This window comes from Phoca vitulina, unplaced genomic scaffold (assembly GCF_004348235.1).
Source record: "Phoca vitulina isolate PV1807 unplaced genomic scaffold, GSC_HSeal_1.0 scaffold17, whole genome shotgun sequence".
Lineage (NCBI taxonomy): Eukaryota > Metazoa > Chordata > Mammalia > Carnivora > Phocidae > Phoca > Phoca vitulina.
In genome coordinates, this window is record NW_022589720.1 from 4,044,205 (window position 1) to 4,058,478 (window position 14,274).

Here is a 14,274-nt window from a genome sequence, read left to right on the forward strand (position 1 = left end):
ATTTGGCATATTGTCCTTTCATATATTGTCTATCAGATTGAGAATCTACTGTACTTCTCAAGTAGTTTATCATATACTTTTATTAGAAATAGATTATAATGTCAAAATATTAGCAGTATGAAGATCATGTTGGTATAAATAGAATGCATTTAAAGAGAGATTCTTTTATTACTTTTTCCTTCCAAGTTAGAAAAAATAGAATAGCAGCAGTCAATATATTTAATGATTCGCTGTAGATACTTCTGTATAATAATGCTAATGCATTGTCAATTTTTAGAGAGAATAGTACTCTGCATCACCAAGTGGAACAGATGCTTCAAAAAATTTCTCCTCTGCAGAAATGTCAGGAAGAATTGGGATCTTTAAAAGCAGAGCTGGAAGAGAAGAAGGTACCTAAAGGAATTTTCCTGTGAAGGTTTATCTGCCATAAATGAAGATCTGTTTATTCACTGTCATTGGCATGAGGGGGTATTTTACATCTTAACAGAGGAAACAAGGGGTACTCAAAAATCACAAAGTGTATTCCTCTGTTTAGAGAACATCGAACTAGTTGATTAATGGCTTGGTCCTCACAGTAATTACTAGCTCTGTGATGCTGTGTTAGTTGCTTATGTGTTCTTTGAGATTCTGCAGAGGAACCTTCTAGCTGGGACTTTTTAGGGCTCTGTGTGTCCTGCGTTGGTTGCCTTTTCACATCGGTCTTGCTGTAAGTGTAAAATAATCTGCAAGAATTTAAACTTAAAGGTGAAGAGATCATGTTCTCTGTTTCAAAATCAAGTGGCAGTAAAACAGTCATTTAAAATGTTGTAAGCTTGGGGGCAGTACAAAAGAAAAATGCTGTAAACTTGCTTTCTGGTATAAATTTTGGTTTACTCTTTTCAGGAGTCATAGGAGAGAATTCATAGCTTTTACAGATAACGTAAGTTGAAGGCCAATAAAGTTAGTTGGTTTGCATGAGACATATACTATCCGAGCTGGAATGATGCCTGCTTCTCAGCTGTTCTCAGAGCTCTTTTCATGATGGTGTCTCTGCCTCTCAGGCATCGACTTGTACTATTTTAGTAATGCCATGCACTGATCTGAGGTCTTATATATTTCAGCAGTGATTGGTTTTCCTACTTCTGTAGAAAGTCTTTATTACATTTTTAACTACTTGAAGTTTAAACAGAAACAACTACAACATTGAATTTTGTCCGCCTCTAATATATAACAGTCTTGTCAGCCATATCTGAGAGGAAGCATCCACTTTGGAGTCGGACCTCAGTGAGAAGTGCTAATTACTCATTCTCTGTGACTTTGGAAAAATAAGTCAGCTGGTGGATCCTCAGACTCCTCATCTATAAAAGGGGGCCATAAAATCCATCTCAGAGCTGTGGCAGTTAAAGATCTATCATATGCACATTGTAGTGGGATACAGTGCTCAGTGACAGACTCTTTCCCATTCCATGGTGGCCGTCAGGATGTACCTGCTGAGTGGTGGTAGCACATTTTTCCCAGTGATTGTTAAGTATAATGATTTGCTTTATATTTTTATGTAGTAGTAATGATAGCTTATATTTATTGAGCAGATTTTGTTGAATTTTAACTGGTTGAGAAAAATATTGGCTATTCAGTCTTAGGAAGATTTGGAGTTGCCCTAAAATTAGTACATCTTAACTTGTGTAGCTTTGTTGGCTGAGACTATTAATCATATTACATCTGTTAAGGATCTGGTTATCTCTATTAAAATGTTCGAAGAATATACTTTGGTTTCCTGTCCAATATATGTATTCATTTGGTTGATTTCTTACTGTTAAATGGTAATAATTTCACTTACCAAGGTCCAAGTAAATTCTCAGTGATGGTCAGTGACTTTCAAATTGACAACAGCTATCTTTCTCTTAGAGTTCTCTGAAGTTGTACCAAGATACTCACCAGGAATACGCACGTGTAAAAGAAGAATGCTTGAAAACTGATGCTCAGTAAGTTCTAAAATGACTGTGGACATACGGTTTTCATGTCTGAAAATGGCTGGTCCTTAAATCAGTACTATCTCTCTCCTCTCTGTCTTTGGGTTGTGGGCTGTAACTGTGATCTTAAACTAGTTAGTCACTCAGCATTAGTCTCTAGGTCTGTCAAGTGGAAATTATACCTCCCCTGAAGGATTATAAGTCTTGATTTGTTAAAGAGCTGCATGAGAAAGAACTCCATAGAAGTGTTTATGTCTGTACTCGTGCATACACACACCTGTCTGTGTGTTTTCAAACATGATCGTCAGCTCCTTCCTCTGTACTGGGACTTTAACAGGTATCCTGTGGAATGGGCGTCTTTGTTACCATTAATAAAAAAGAGCTTTTTGAAAGCATCCAAGTGATTATAGTCACATGATTCACAGATCTTGTGAGCTACACACACAGTAGTCAAATGTACGTGTGATGTAATGGTACCTCAGAGACTTTCTCAGAGTTACCTGCCTTCTCTGACCCAAAAGTCTATCTGAAAACTGGTGCAGCTCTCCAGCCTCTGCCTCCCATAAAATGGAATTGTGAGCACTACTGCCACGCGTGCTCCCAAGAGTGACATTGCTGATGTAGATGCTGGACTGGTTCTAGGAGACCACTGGGAAACATCAGCTTGGCCTGGACATGAGGCCATTGTGGCCCAGGGAGACTCCCAGATGTGGCATGGCAGAAAAATACAGATTTCTTTCTAGAAATATTACACACTAAATAGCGTACTGTTCTCTCTTAGTTTACTATACTTTCATAACAGTTGTTGATGATTTCAGTGGTTGATGCACAATGCTCATCATGACCAACATTCCTTTGTTATATTTCAATAATTAAAAAATAAAGCCACGAATTGTGTGTGTGTGTGTATGTGTGTGTGTATTTATTTATTTATTTTTACTATTTATAAAATTATTAGGAAGAAGAAACTAGAAGCCAAGGTGAAGAAGCTGGAAGGTAATTAGCACTATTGTTGTCTGGCTAATGGAAGTCATTGGTCTTCACACAGATCACTGATGCCCGTACAGAGTTGTAGGACTTGATTGGTAGCTGGGTCATCGTGTTTTCGAGGGTGCATCCCGAATGATCGCGCTAAGGCCACCATTAAGGAGAAGTTTGAATACTCCTCTCCGTTTCCGGATAGGAACATGGGAATGGCATATGCCGGATCTTTGAAATGTTGTGCACTCAAAATACTGGCAGTCCATATTTGTACCTTAGAAAGCAGCAGTCAGTAAAAGGATTTAATTTTGAGATTTACATGTTACGGGGCTTTTCATTTTTTTCCTGAAGTAAGTGGTTAGTAGAAAGAAAAGGTTACTGCTTTTAGTACCGGGAAACTTGATGTTTTTAGATAGTGATGACACAGTGATGGTGCTCTGCCTCAGAGCATGGTTCGTTTTTCATGTGGAGTGTGAAGAATTTAAATTTAGCTGGATCGGGGCATATAGAAGAGAACTTGCTGAAAATACTTCCAGTCATGAATTTACCTAGATTGAGCCCAAGGTTTTTAGATTTAAACTCTACAAATATTTTGGTAACAATTTTTCCTCTGATTTGGTTTTTGCACAAACACTGACAATATGGCAGTAAATATGACATCACTGTGTTCTTTTTAAGTATGGCTTTCTCTTGCTGGTATGTGGAGATAAATTTCTATCTAAGGAAATGTTTTAAAGAGATCTGAGATGCCTGTGCATTTCAGACTATGTGCACCTTTTAGGACAGATTTCCTTTGAAGAGAATTGTAGCCTTTATTTCCCATGTGACAAAAATATTTTCCCCTAGTGAGCGATGTGGCCTAATAATCAGGTAAAGAAATACTCAAGCTCATTAGAGGAGTCAGGAAAGGATTGTTACTATGGTGTTTTATGGGATTTTAGTTTTCATGGCAATTGTGTATGAACATACTCAGGTAAAGTTAATGCTGGTTAGATTCTTAATAATATATTTGGACCATGTGCTTCAGAACCAAAAACCAGACTGAAGAATTTGCTGAAGATCCAGGGAAGAGCTAAAACAATACCTTAAAAGTAGATCTAGAACAAAGGTATTAGCAGCTAGAACTATTAGCTTGTTGAAGGGAGTTCCAGGAAGAAGTAACACTGTAATAAGCATGGAGAAGATTGTCCCTCCTCCTCAATACAGAGGATGGTATTGACTATATTCCGAGATGAAACCACAGCGCTAAAATCTCTGAAACATGAATGTTGGTTATTGCTGAAGAGCAGGAGGGAGCAGTGCCCCTCCTTCTCGAAAGTTCATGTGTGTTGGGTTCTTGCCTGACCAGAGGGCGTGGGCTGGCTCCTGCTGGGATTGCAAAGGCGTCTTGGGGCCTCTGCCAAGTCTGTGGTTTTATAGATAACAGTTTAAACAAACCATGTTCCTGCATTTATCCCTGACTGAGGAAGTGCTGAAGGAACAGTAACTTTTTACAAAATTTGTTTCAAAGTTTTATGAAATGAGAAAAGCTCTCAGTAGATGATATTTTGAGTATTTCCTTAGTGGTAGCTGTGAAGTTGGTCAATTGTTGTGTGTCTTGTTCATTGCGCTCTTTAAAGAGGCTGCTGTCAAGCAAACGCAGGACTTCAAGCAGCTGAGGAATGAGAAGAAAATACTTGAAAAGGAATTTAAGAAGACACAGGTAATAGATAATAGTGTGCACCCAGGTGACACTCGTGGCCTCAGGGCTCCTTAGTGTCCTCATCACATGGGAGTCGGGCGGGGCCGCCTGGTGGAAGCCGTCCAGAGCGCCGCTGGGCTACCCCCTTAGACTGGGTGTGGGATGCCTACACTCCCCCTACCCCTCACAAACACTGTCAGCACTTTGTTTCCACAGGAACGGCTCGATGAATTTTCTAAACAGAAAAATGAAAAGGGTGAGTATTCACTTACTGCTTGAAAATTCTGTTTTGACATGCAATATTCTTTATTAACTGTATTTTTCCCCATGATTTTAGAGTTGAGACACATTGGAACACAAATTTCAAGTGATTCTTATGGAAGCATAGATAAAAGTGAGTATATTACAGATTTCTTATTAATTTCTGTGCCGTTCAGTGGTCTGGGAGGTTGCTTGTCACTCTTACCTGTAATTGCAGAATTTCTAGGTTTAGCAGATGTTCATGTTAGAGAAGTCATACCCTATTTTACGTATTCATCAGATCTGTTGTATGTATTATATTACCTTGCTGTCTGATCACATCCGGTGAATGAAAAAGTCAAAAAGCAATATTGTTTGGGAAATGAAAACTAGTCCGTGGTATAATTTCCATACTTTGCAATAAATAAGTATAGTTTTTATTAGGTTACAGTTTGCCAAGTTAATTTATAAAATTTCTTGGCTGCCAAGTATATAAAAATTGTTAAGGTCAGGCAGGAAAACTGGAATCAAAGCCCTCCAGTGTATTTTTGGAGGGAAGCCAAGTGTTGTAAGGGGAGGTAAGACAGTGGTCGTGGAACAGGGAAGTCACAGATGTTTCAGTCTTCATTTTGTCACGCAGTGTGTTAACGTTGTAGGCGAGAAGATGAAACACCAGGTGCTGAGAAATTGAAATGTTTGCTTTAATGTTTCTCTTTATTAGTTGTGTGATCCTTGGCCATTTACTTCTCTGCGTTTCATTCTTCATTTTTAAAAAAGGAGAATATGGATTTCTTCTCTACCTATCTCACTTTCTTGGTGGAGATGGAATTCAAATGATAAATAAGGAAATAATGGTATTTTTATGTTACTGATGTGTTATTTTTCCTCCAAGTAGAGATTACTAAAACCACTTCCATTGTTCCACAAGGATATAGCTTATTTTTAGAAGCCTCCTTTACCCTGTCTCTTCATCCTTTACTTTTGTTTTTAATTCAGAGCACAAGATCACCTTTTCCTGTGCTCAAGACTTTAATAGTTAACACCTTTCGGTTGCCTGGGCACTTGTTTGCCGTTTCCCACTGTCACTGCTGCCTAGGTCCACATGCTTCAATCCTCTGCCTTGCCCCTCTGTGTGGAAGGCCAGGCTTTGAGTCCTAGGTGCTGCCCAGGGAAGTGGAGGGCTTGCCGGGCTTGGTTCTCCCAGCCAGCGGTCAGCTGCTGCTTTCGTCATCTTCTCTTTTGGACCAACGGGTTTGTTTTAGGATTTGACTGTTCTCAAGCCTTGCTATTTAAAACTGAACCCTCCCCCCCTGTGTCCTCGGAGTTGCTCTCTATCTCTGCATTCTGTTTTCTCTTCCCACACCATGAGGGTGATTGTTTTCTGCTGTACATTTTACTTCTTCCAGGTAAATACATGAAGTCTTTAGGAATCTGTTAATTATTTACCTGTGGACCTTGGGGGATTTAATTCCTAATTGCTAAGTATATCTTTAACACTTTTCTCTCATCATACAGTTGACCCTTCAGCAACACTGGTTTGAACTGCATGCATGTCCACTTCTATGTGGGTTTTTTTCTATAAACACAGTGCTGTGCTATGAATGTATTTTCTCTTTCTTACGGTTTTTTAACATTTTCTTTCTTCTAGCTTACTTCATTGTAAGAATATAGTATATGATGCATACAATGTATAAAATACATGTTATTGCCTGTTATGTTAACAGGAAAGGTTCTGGTTAACACTGGGCTATTATTAGTAGTTAGGCTTTAGGGGAGTCAGAGTTACAGGTGGATTTTCAATTCTGTAGAGGGTCAGCACCCCTGTCCCCCATGTTCAAGGCTCATCTGTACTTCTGAAAGCAATTCACAAGTTAGAAACTATTGGGTTGACTTCACTTTTCGAAAGGCCACCTGAATGCCACATTTGCCTTTCCTTCCTTCTAAATCCATTAGAGATGGCAGAAAATTAAAAAAAAAAAAAATACTCTTTTTAGAGTTAAAATTTTACTACCAGTGGAGGAAAATGTAAAGCAGATGGTATCAGTTGGTGGTGAAACCCAAAATTACAGAGAAAACAGCAGGCTTCATAAAGAAAGTTTGATTGTAGAAGCCCTCCGTTTCTTTAGATCAGAGGTGCAGGGAGTGGGAGACAGAGCAAGACATTAGTGGTTTGCCAGGTAATGGATTCAGGGCGAAGAATGTATAGCCTTCTGGTTTCAAAAACAGCTTCTGGCATTTATCCACACGTTGTGGCCCAAAGTTTAGTTCTGTGAAGTGTCATTTGCAACATAGGAGGCGCTCTGAGCGGGTGTGGATATAAGAAAATCAGAAAATTGGGTAATTACACCTGCTTTGAAGGATAGCCACTCCTGTTCGCAGAAAATTAGATATTTACGTTCTCCGTATAAATCCTTGTAATTGCTTCACTCTGCATCCCTTCCCTCTGAAGGCAGGGTCCCTTAGGTCCATGAAATGAGAACCTGCATGTATTGCCAGAGGAATGTAGGCTGATGAATTATATACTGGCTCTCAAAGACGACCTGCCTCAGGTTTCATCTAAAACTGAGAAGCAGAGTCGTGGGGAAGAAAGGCACCAAGGAGAAAAACCCTGAGGAAACGGTATTGAATCACGAATGGGAGGGAAGAAAATGTTAAGAATATAGAGTTAGTGTCCTTAGAGAATCGGCTGCTGCAATGAAATTGAGCCAGTGGGATTCTCAAGTATGGAAAACAAGATCGTAGATGTCACAGTGGTCACATACCAGGACCTCTCCGAGGGGAGGCCAGAGCCCTAAGGAGGGAAGGTCACCAAGAAATAATTGAAGGACCCATCTCAGAGCAGGATACACATGTAATATTTATATTGGAAAGGCTTTTCAGGTGTTGAGCATGATTTTGTGTACGATCTTTATTTCTGGCATGTTAGTAGGAAGTATTTTTAAAATCAAATGAAGTGGAAAGATTAAATGTAGAGAGATGGATAGAGAAATTTCGAGCAAATGCTAACGTGAAAGCAGTAACCAGGCAAAAAGTAATTCAAGCCTAGAACTGAGTTTACATGGTTTAAAAGGGAATATCCAGGTTTCTTAAAGGTACAGTTCACCAAGAAGATGCTACTGTCATAGACTAAGAACACGAAACTCTACGGTAAAATGCCTGGAAATTCTAGAGGGAATAGTTACCTGTTTCCATGGGAGGCTTTGGTATGTTTCTCAGAGACCATTGTTTGTAAAAGCAGACAAAATAGGTGGAATTGGATTTGTGATTTTAGGATTGACGATTTATATCTAACTCTTTTAAACCACAAACCTAGAATTCTTTAAAATACTTTCCAACTTACCCGAAAGCTGACTCTTTGCTAGACAACGGAAACTCCAGCCTAATATGAGATATTATTATGATACTGATATTTAGTAAGATATTAATAAAAATCTCTCCCTCCCCCTGACCCCCCCCACCCCCCCGCCAAACCCCACGACTTTCCAAACCTGTCTGGTAAGTGAGCATGCATTAACACAAACAAACTCCTCTTGGGTAGCAGAGAACATTAAAATTGAAATAAACAACCATAGGGCAGTATTAAAATCTGAGATACTCTCAGTATGGTATTCACAGGAATGAGTAATCTTCCGTGATTATTTTAGAAAGCAAGAACTACAGAAAGCAAGAATGACAGGAAAGTAGGAAAATGCAACAGAAACATGAAAGTGGAAAGAAGGAGTTGATGAAGAAGAAAACCTAAGTTAATGAGCCAAAGCAGTTGATTTGGGCCCATTAAAACAAACAGCTGGATCTTTGCAGAGCTGTTGAAACCGACAGCTCTTCGGCAAGTCTGATCAAGAAAGGAAGGAACAGAAACACAAAAGCAGCATGACGGAGAAAGCCATGAAAAGCCACAGTGAGAGAATTTCTGAATTCACACATTTATATTCAGATTGAATCATGTTTGTGAAATGGACCATTTTCAAGGAAAACATGCTCAGATTGACTTGGGATCGTTGTTGCAAACCTGAACAGAAAAATAATGCAGAAGAAATTAAAAAAAAAAAATAGTTAAAGATCTAATACCATACAAGATCCGAATGACTTACAAGTGAGTTCTATAAAGGCTTCAGTGAATAAGACTAATATCTTTATTGTTATTTTGTTTCTCTGAGAACTTAGAAAAATATAGACTACTTTTCATGTCGTTGTCTTAGACTCAAATAGCCCTGCGCCAGAGCCAGCTAAGAATGACATGCACACACATGCGCTGTCACTTAGGAATACAGCTGCAAAAATACCAAATGAAATTTTGAAAACTCCAGTCTCGTAGTAATAGAGAATACAGACACATTATGATTTAGGGGTTTATCTCAGGAAGACCACAACCACTGGTTAAGAGAAAAATGATACGATCATCTCAAATCAGCACCCATTCCTCATTAAAAAATATCTGGTGAGGTAATGATAGAAAAACACATTTTGAAATTGAGGAGGATGAAAGCTGAAGAGCCTAGTCTTCACCGTCAGACTACCGTCACACGCGCTTCTTGTTCCCTGCGTTCCGTACGCACAGGGCGGGGGGCCCTGCTCTGTGCAGCGGAGCCAGTGGGGGGAGAGCAGGGTCTGTACGTCCTAATAAGGAAGAGTCAGAATTGTCATTATTTCACAGATGAGACCGTCTAGGTAGACTCAACTTGAAAACAAGTATGGGAGTTTGGCAGAGTGCTGATACATACTTTGAGCACACCGAGTGCGCCATCCTCAACCTATCAGAATAGGGACGGAATGAGAACAACCCGTTAAGGCGACGGGACCGTCATGCCTAGGAAGAGAAAACCTAAAAGCAGGCGCCAGGCTTCTCTGAGGAAGCCCGTGAAGCCGTGGAAGAGGGTGAAAGACCAGAACACGTGAGTGAGCATTGTTACTGGATCAGAGGCTCACGGTGTAAAGATGTGAGGTTTCCCCAGATGTATTTCTAAAGACCCAGTCTTACTCAAATCCCACTGAGGTTTTAGATGGGAAAGGACAAGCAGATGGTGAAGGCTTAGCAGGATAGAATAGATGTTCGGAATAATCAAGTTTTTGAAAAGGAAAAACCTGAGCAAGGCTCATGCCCACACAGATTGTCAAACACAGTTGTGACGGTATCACAGTGAAAGCCTGGTGTTCGTGTAACGCCACACAGCTCAGTGGAGCAGACGAGTGCAGAGACACTCATGGACGCCTTAGATTTTGATTCAGGCAGGATTGTACGGGATTGGCGGAAGGTGTGCAGTTCAACATAATGAGCTTTTCTCTTCACAGCTAAGGAATGAAGTGGTTTTTTTTTGTTTTTTTTTTCTGCTTTACTGGGAATGGATAGTCCTGTTTTGTCAGATTAGAAGTAGTGAATGAGTGCTCAGTTAGAATAGGCATAGCTCTGCTTAATAGCCTCCATAGGAATAGAAAAGTAACTTTTTCTCTTTTTTTTTAAGGTTCCTTGTTTGCTGCTTTGGGTATACGTAATAAGCAGGGATCCTGGTCAGGTCATTTAAGCAAAGGGGATTACAGTATTTGGAAGCAGGCTTTTGGGTAGGTTAAATCACAATGTAGATAAGTTACTTGATCACAGAATTTTGGAACTCAAGAATGGACGTGCCTCATACACAGTGACAGTCAGAAGTTGATTGGGCTCCAGAGAGGCTGGAAATAGGAAACTTTTTAAGCTTGCCTGTTACTATGTCCTCACCACTTACCCTGGTCCCCTCTTCTGGGGACAACGCTCTTTGTGGAGTGACGCTGTTTGCCAGCTTAAATAGGGCTGACCTATTTCAAAATTTGTGAGTTCTTGCAGATATTTTGTGTTAGAAGGTTGGTCTTTTATCTTCTCTAGAACTAGATCAAAGATTTCAGTATTTTCGATACATGCTTCAGGCCAATTTAAGAACTTCAAGGAAACTATAATAGAACTTGGGGTGGCCTGAAATTATCTAATACTTAAAGCTTATCTTTAGTTGAATTTTTATTAGTGTGGTTGGTCTTTTTATGCATATTTGACCACAAGTTATTCATACTTAAATTTTTATGAATAGTTTTTGTTCTGGGAATTTTTTGGGATTGTATGTACGTATTAATGTTAAACTCACTTTAAAACCATAGTGTCATATTCCTAAAGTTTTATGAATTTCATTAGGCTTGGCATAGTTAAAACGATCTGAATTCACAGATCATTTAGGATCTAAATCTGTAGAAATATGTACCTTTCAACCTCAACCAATGGTTCTTAACTGTTGTAGGAATCCTGACCCTTTTGAAAATTTATAAAAATTCCAAGGCTTTCACTTTCCTTCTAAAAACATGTGTTTCTCTGTGTGTCTGCTCGTTTGTGTGATAATCTCTTTCTTTCCATGTGTTTATACACACGTTTTTGTCTTCCACCCTGTTACCCCTTAAGACTATTAATGGATTTTCTATTGTCCACAAAGCCGCCAGGTTAGTTAGAGCTTGGCCAAATCTTTTTTTTTTTTTTTTTAAGATTTTTAAAGTAATCTCTACCTCCAGTGTGGGGCTTGAACTCCCAACCCTGAGATCAATGAGATGCATGCTCTACCCAGCATGGTCAATTCTGATGGGTTTTCTGACACCCTCATGTCACTGAGGGGTGCTTTTCTATTATTGTTTAGAGTAAATGTAGAGCCAACATCTCTTACATCGGTCATTATATCTTTGCTTCTATCCCTTATCTCTTACCACTTTCTGTAGAAAGTGCCAAGAATGTGTATTTGGTCCATTCATACAAAAAGGTGATAAAGACCTTTACCAGCAAGTAGATTTAGTCTTTTGAGTCCTGTGCCCTCCCATTCCCCTCACCCCTAGGAAAAAATAAGCCTGTCTTCAGCATTCAGCTGGAGCGTTGCAGGCCTTCCCATCAGCAGCTTAGCCAGTTATGCATAGTGGTTGGATTTGGGGAAGATATCTCAGTGCCTAGTTATTTCCCCAGCCCCTGAGAAGTCCTGATTTCCCAGGTGTGTGTTTCGGCCTTTTGTAGATTGAGCCAAATGACATGTCTTTAATACTTTACTCTTTTTCACAGGAAAAGTAAAGCTACTTCTGAAGGAACTCTGGCTCTGCATAAACACAACACACAGACTACCTGGTGAAGGCAGCCGATGTATCACAGGTGAGAGAGAAGCTTCCAGAAGTACATTTCATGCATGGAAGTAGAAATGTTTACCATGGGTATTGTATGCCTTCAGCTTTTACTGTCTCCTGAATCTGACACTGAAAGAATGAAATAAACTGGATTGGGTACTTTCAGTTACAGAGCTCCTTTCCAAACTTCAGTGTGGCTTCTGGTCTCAGTAAGTGTATCCGGCTTTTACTTTCTTAATAGTGGCTTTCATCAGAGGACATGCGAAGCTGGAAGGACACACAGGGGAGTGTCTGTGGCAGGAACATGCAGAGGACTGGGGAGGCATGGTGCTTTCTGAATCATTTCACGAGCGTCACCCATCCAGTAGCGGCCTCACTGAATTTACTTTTCCTGTAACAGCACACAAGCCAAAACTGAACTGATAGCGGCCGATCTGTACATTCAGTCTCCTTTAGAATACTGGTGTTGTCCAATAAGCGGTTTCCTTTCCTGCTGTCACGTCACGTCAGATGATTACTCTGCAGCACCGTCCGCTAATTTTCAGTTTTGACTTCATCTGTGGGCTATCTTGATCCGCAGGCAAAGCTGTGGAGGCCTTCTGCCATGTTCTCAGTCACACCCTACTCAGGATTTAAGATTTGGAAATAGGTATTAGTCATCCCAGAATGGATGGGGAGAAGTTAGCCTTCATGCATAAGATTAAAGTGCTCCTTAACTCTTTTTTTTTTTCGTTTTACTGGTTTCTTATCATTAGCTCCTGTGAATTCACAGATCGTTGAGGATCTAAATCTGTAGAGATGTGTGCCTAGTTTTTGCTCTCAGGCTTCTGAAGGCAGAGTTCCCTCAGAAAAATGTTACCAGGCAAGTTGCTGATTCTCATTTGTGCTTGACGCAGTGAGGTTTTGTGAGGTGGAGAGAGGCCTGTTGGATTGTCGCCTGCTGCGTGGTGGCACTGCAAGTGCAAGCAGGTGGCGCCTGCGTCTCGTGAGCCAGCCCCTGCGGTTCACGGTCCGTGTCTTCATCTGTTCGCGCAGCAGCAGGCCGGGGCTCTAAGTCTGCCTCGGCAGCTAGCAGTCGTATTTTATCCTAAGCACTTGATTTCACGTTGTTCAAGGTACTATTAAAAGGGCTCTCCATTTCATAATTCGGTGTTTTTATTTAAAAGCAAACTATTTTGAGGGATAAGTGTATTGCTTTATGTTAACTTTTTCAAGTAGAAAGGAAAGCATGGAGTCTTTGGAATCTTCAGTCTTTAAATACACTTTTTTTTTTTTTTTTTAGTTTTTTGTTTTTATCTGAGAAAATTTTAGAAAACAGTGCAGAGAATTCCCTTAGACTCCTCATCCAGATTCCCCTGAATTTATCCCTTGGTGCAAGACTGTTAGCTAAGCGAAAGGTCACATGGATGTCTCTGGGCATGTGTCCCTCCCCGGAACCCACGTTGCACCTAGCAGCCCTCCGCCTTCCGCCCCCCTAGTCTGGCAGTTCATCTGTGTCGCTTTGTCTCCTGTCTTACCCACTTTCAGAGAGGAAGCATCATTTCATAGGAAACCTATCAGTTTTGGGTTGTGTGCTGTTTTCTCATATTAGGTGAAGACTTCTTTACAGCAAGAACTCCACAGTGGTGTCTTTGCGCTCTTCTCCGCACTCTGACATTGTACCGGGGAGGGGATGGGGGGATGGATGACATGGGTGAGAGCAGGACCACTTGTTTAAGGTGGTGTCTGCCAGGTTTCTCTACTGTTAGGTTACTGTGAAACATCTTGCGGGAGACATATGGATACTCTGCAGATAGTCTGTTTTTCTCCCACTCTAGCCCGCTGATTTTAGCGTCCACCACTGAAGCCTGCTTAGTCTAATAGTGATTTTGTATTTCTCTCGTTCCTTCTACATTAATTAATTGGAATTCTTTATTCTCTGCATTATAATTCATAACTACCATTATTTATTTCATCGTTCAAATTATTCCAGCTTTGGTTATCGGGACTGTTTTCAGGTTGGCTCCTGAGCCCTTGAGGCATAGCCCAGCCTGTTTGGAGAACTTCTTTCTGACTCTGCAAGATGTTTCAGCCCCTGTTTGTATTTTTCCCTCTCCAGCCCTATAGTCAGTCACTTCTCCAGGGAGCCTTGAGTCCTTATGTAAAACATATTTTTATAGCTTTAAGGTATTACAAATGGTTATTTTTACTTATTTCCATGTCTTCACTGATAATAAGTACCACTTGAAGTTCACCAAAATCAAGACCCCCAAATCACTGGCTTTTTACAGTAACTTTCCTATTGCACTGTAATACACAAAGTATGTA

At 40.2% G+C, this 14,274-nt stretch overlaps 1 protein-coding gene across 1 annotated transcript in view; it reads left to right on the top strand.

Annotated features, from left to right (window-relative positions):
• The window catches only part of ICE1 (interactor of little elongation complex ELL subunit 1), a 60,024-nt gene that overhangs the window by 16,127 nt on the left and 29,623 nt on the right, over positions 1-14,274 (top strand). Inside the window, 7 exon segments of the mRNA XM_032415171.1 lie at positions 278-389; positions 1,885-1,961; positions 2,908-2,945; positions 4,550-4,632; positions 4,828-4,867; positions 4,949-5,005; positions 11,909-11,995. Of these exon segments, the coding sequence (XP_032271062.1) occupies positions 278-389; positions 1,885-1,961; positions 2,908-2,945; positions 4,550-4,632; positions 4,828-4,867; positions 4,949-5,005; positions 11,909-11,995 (494 nt within the window).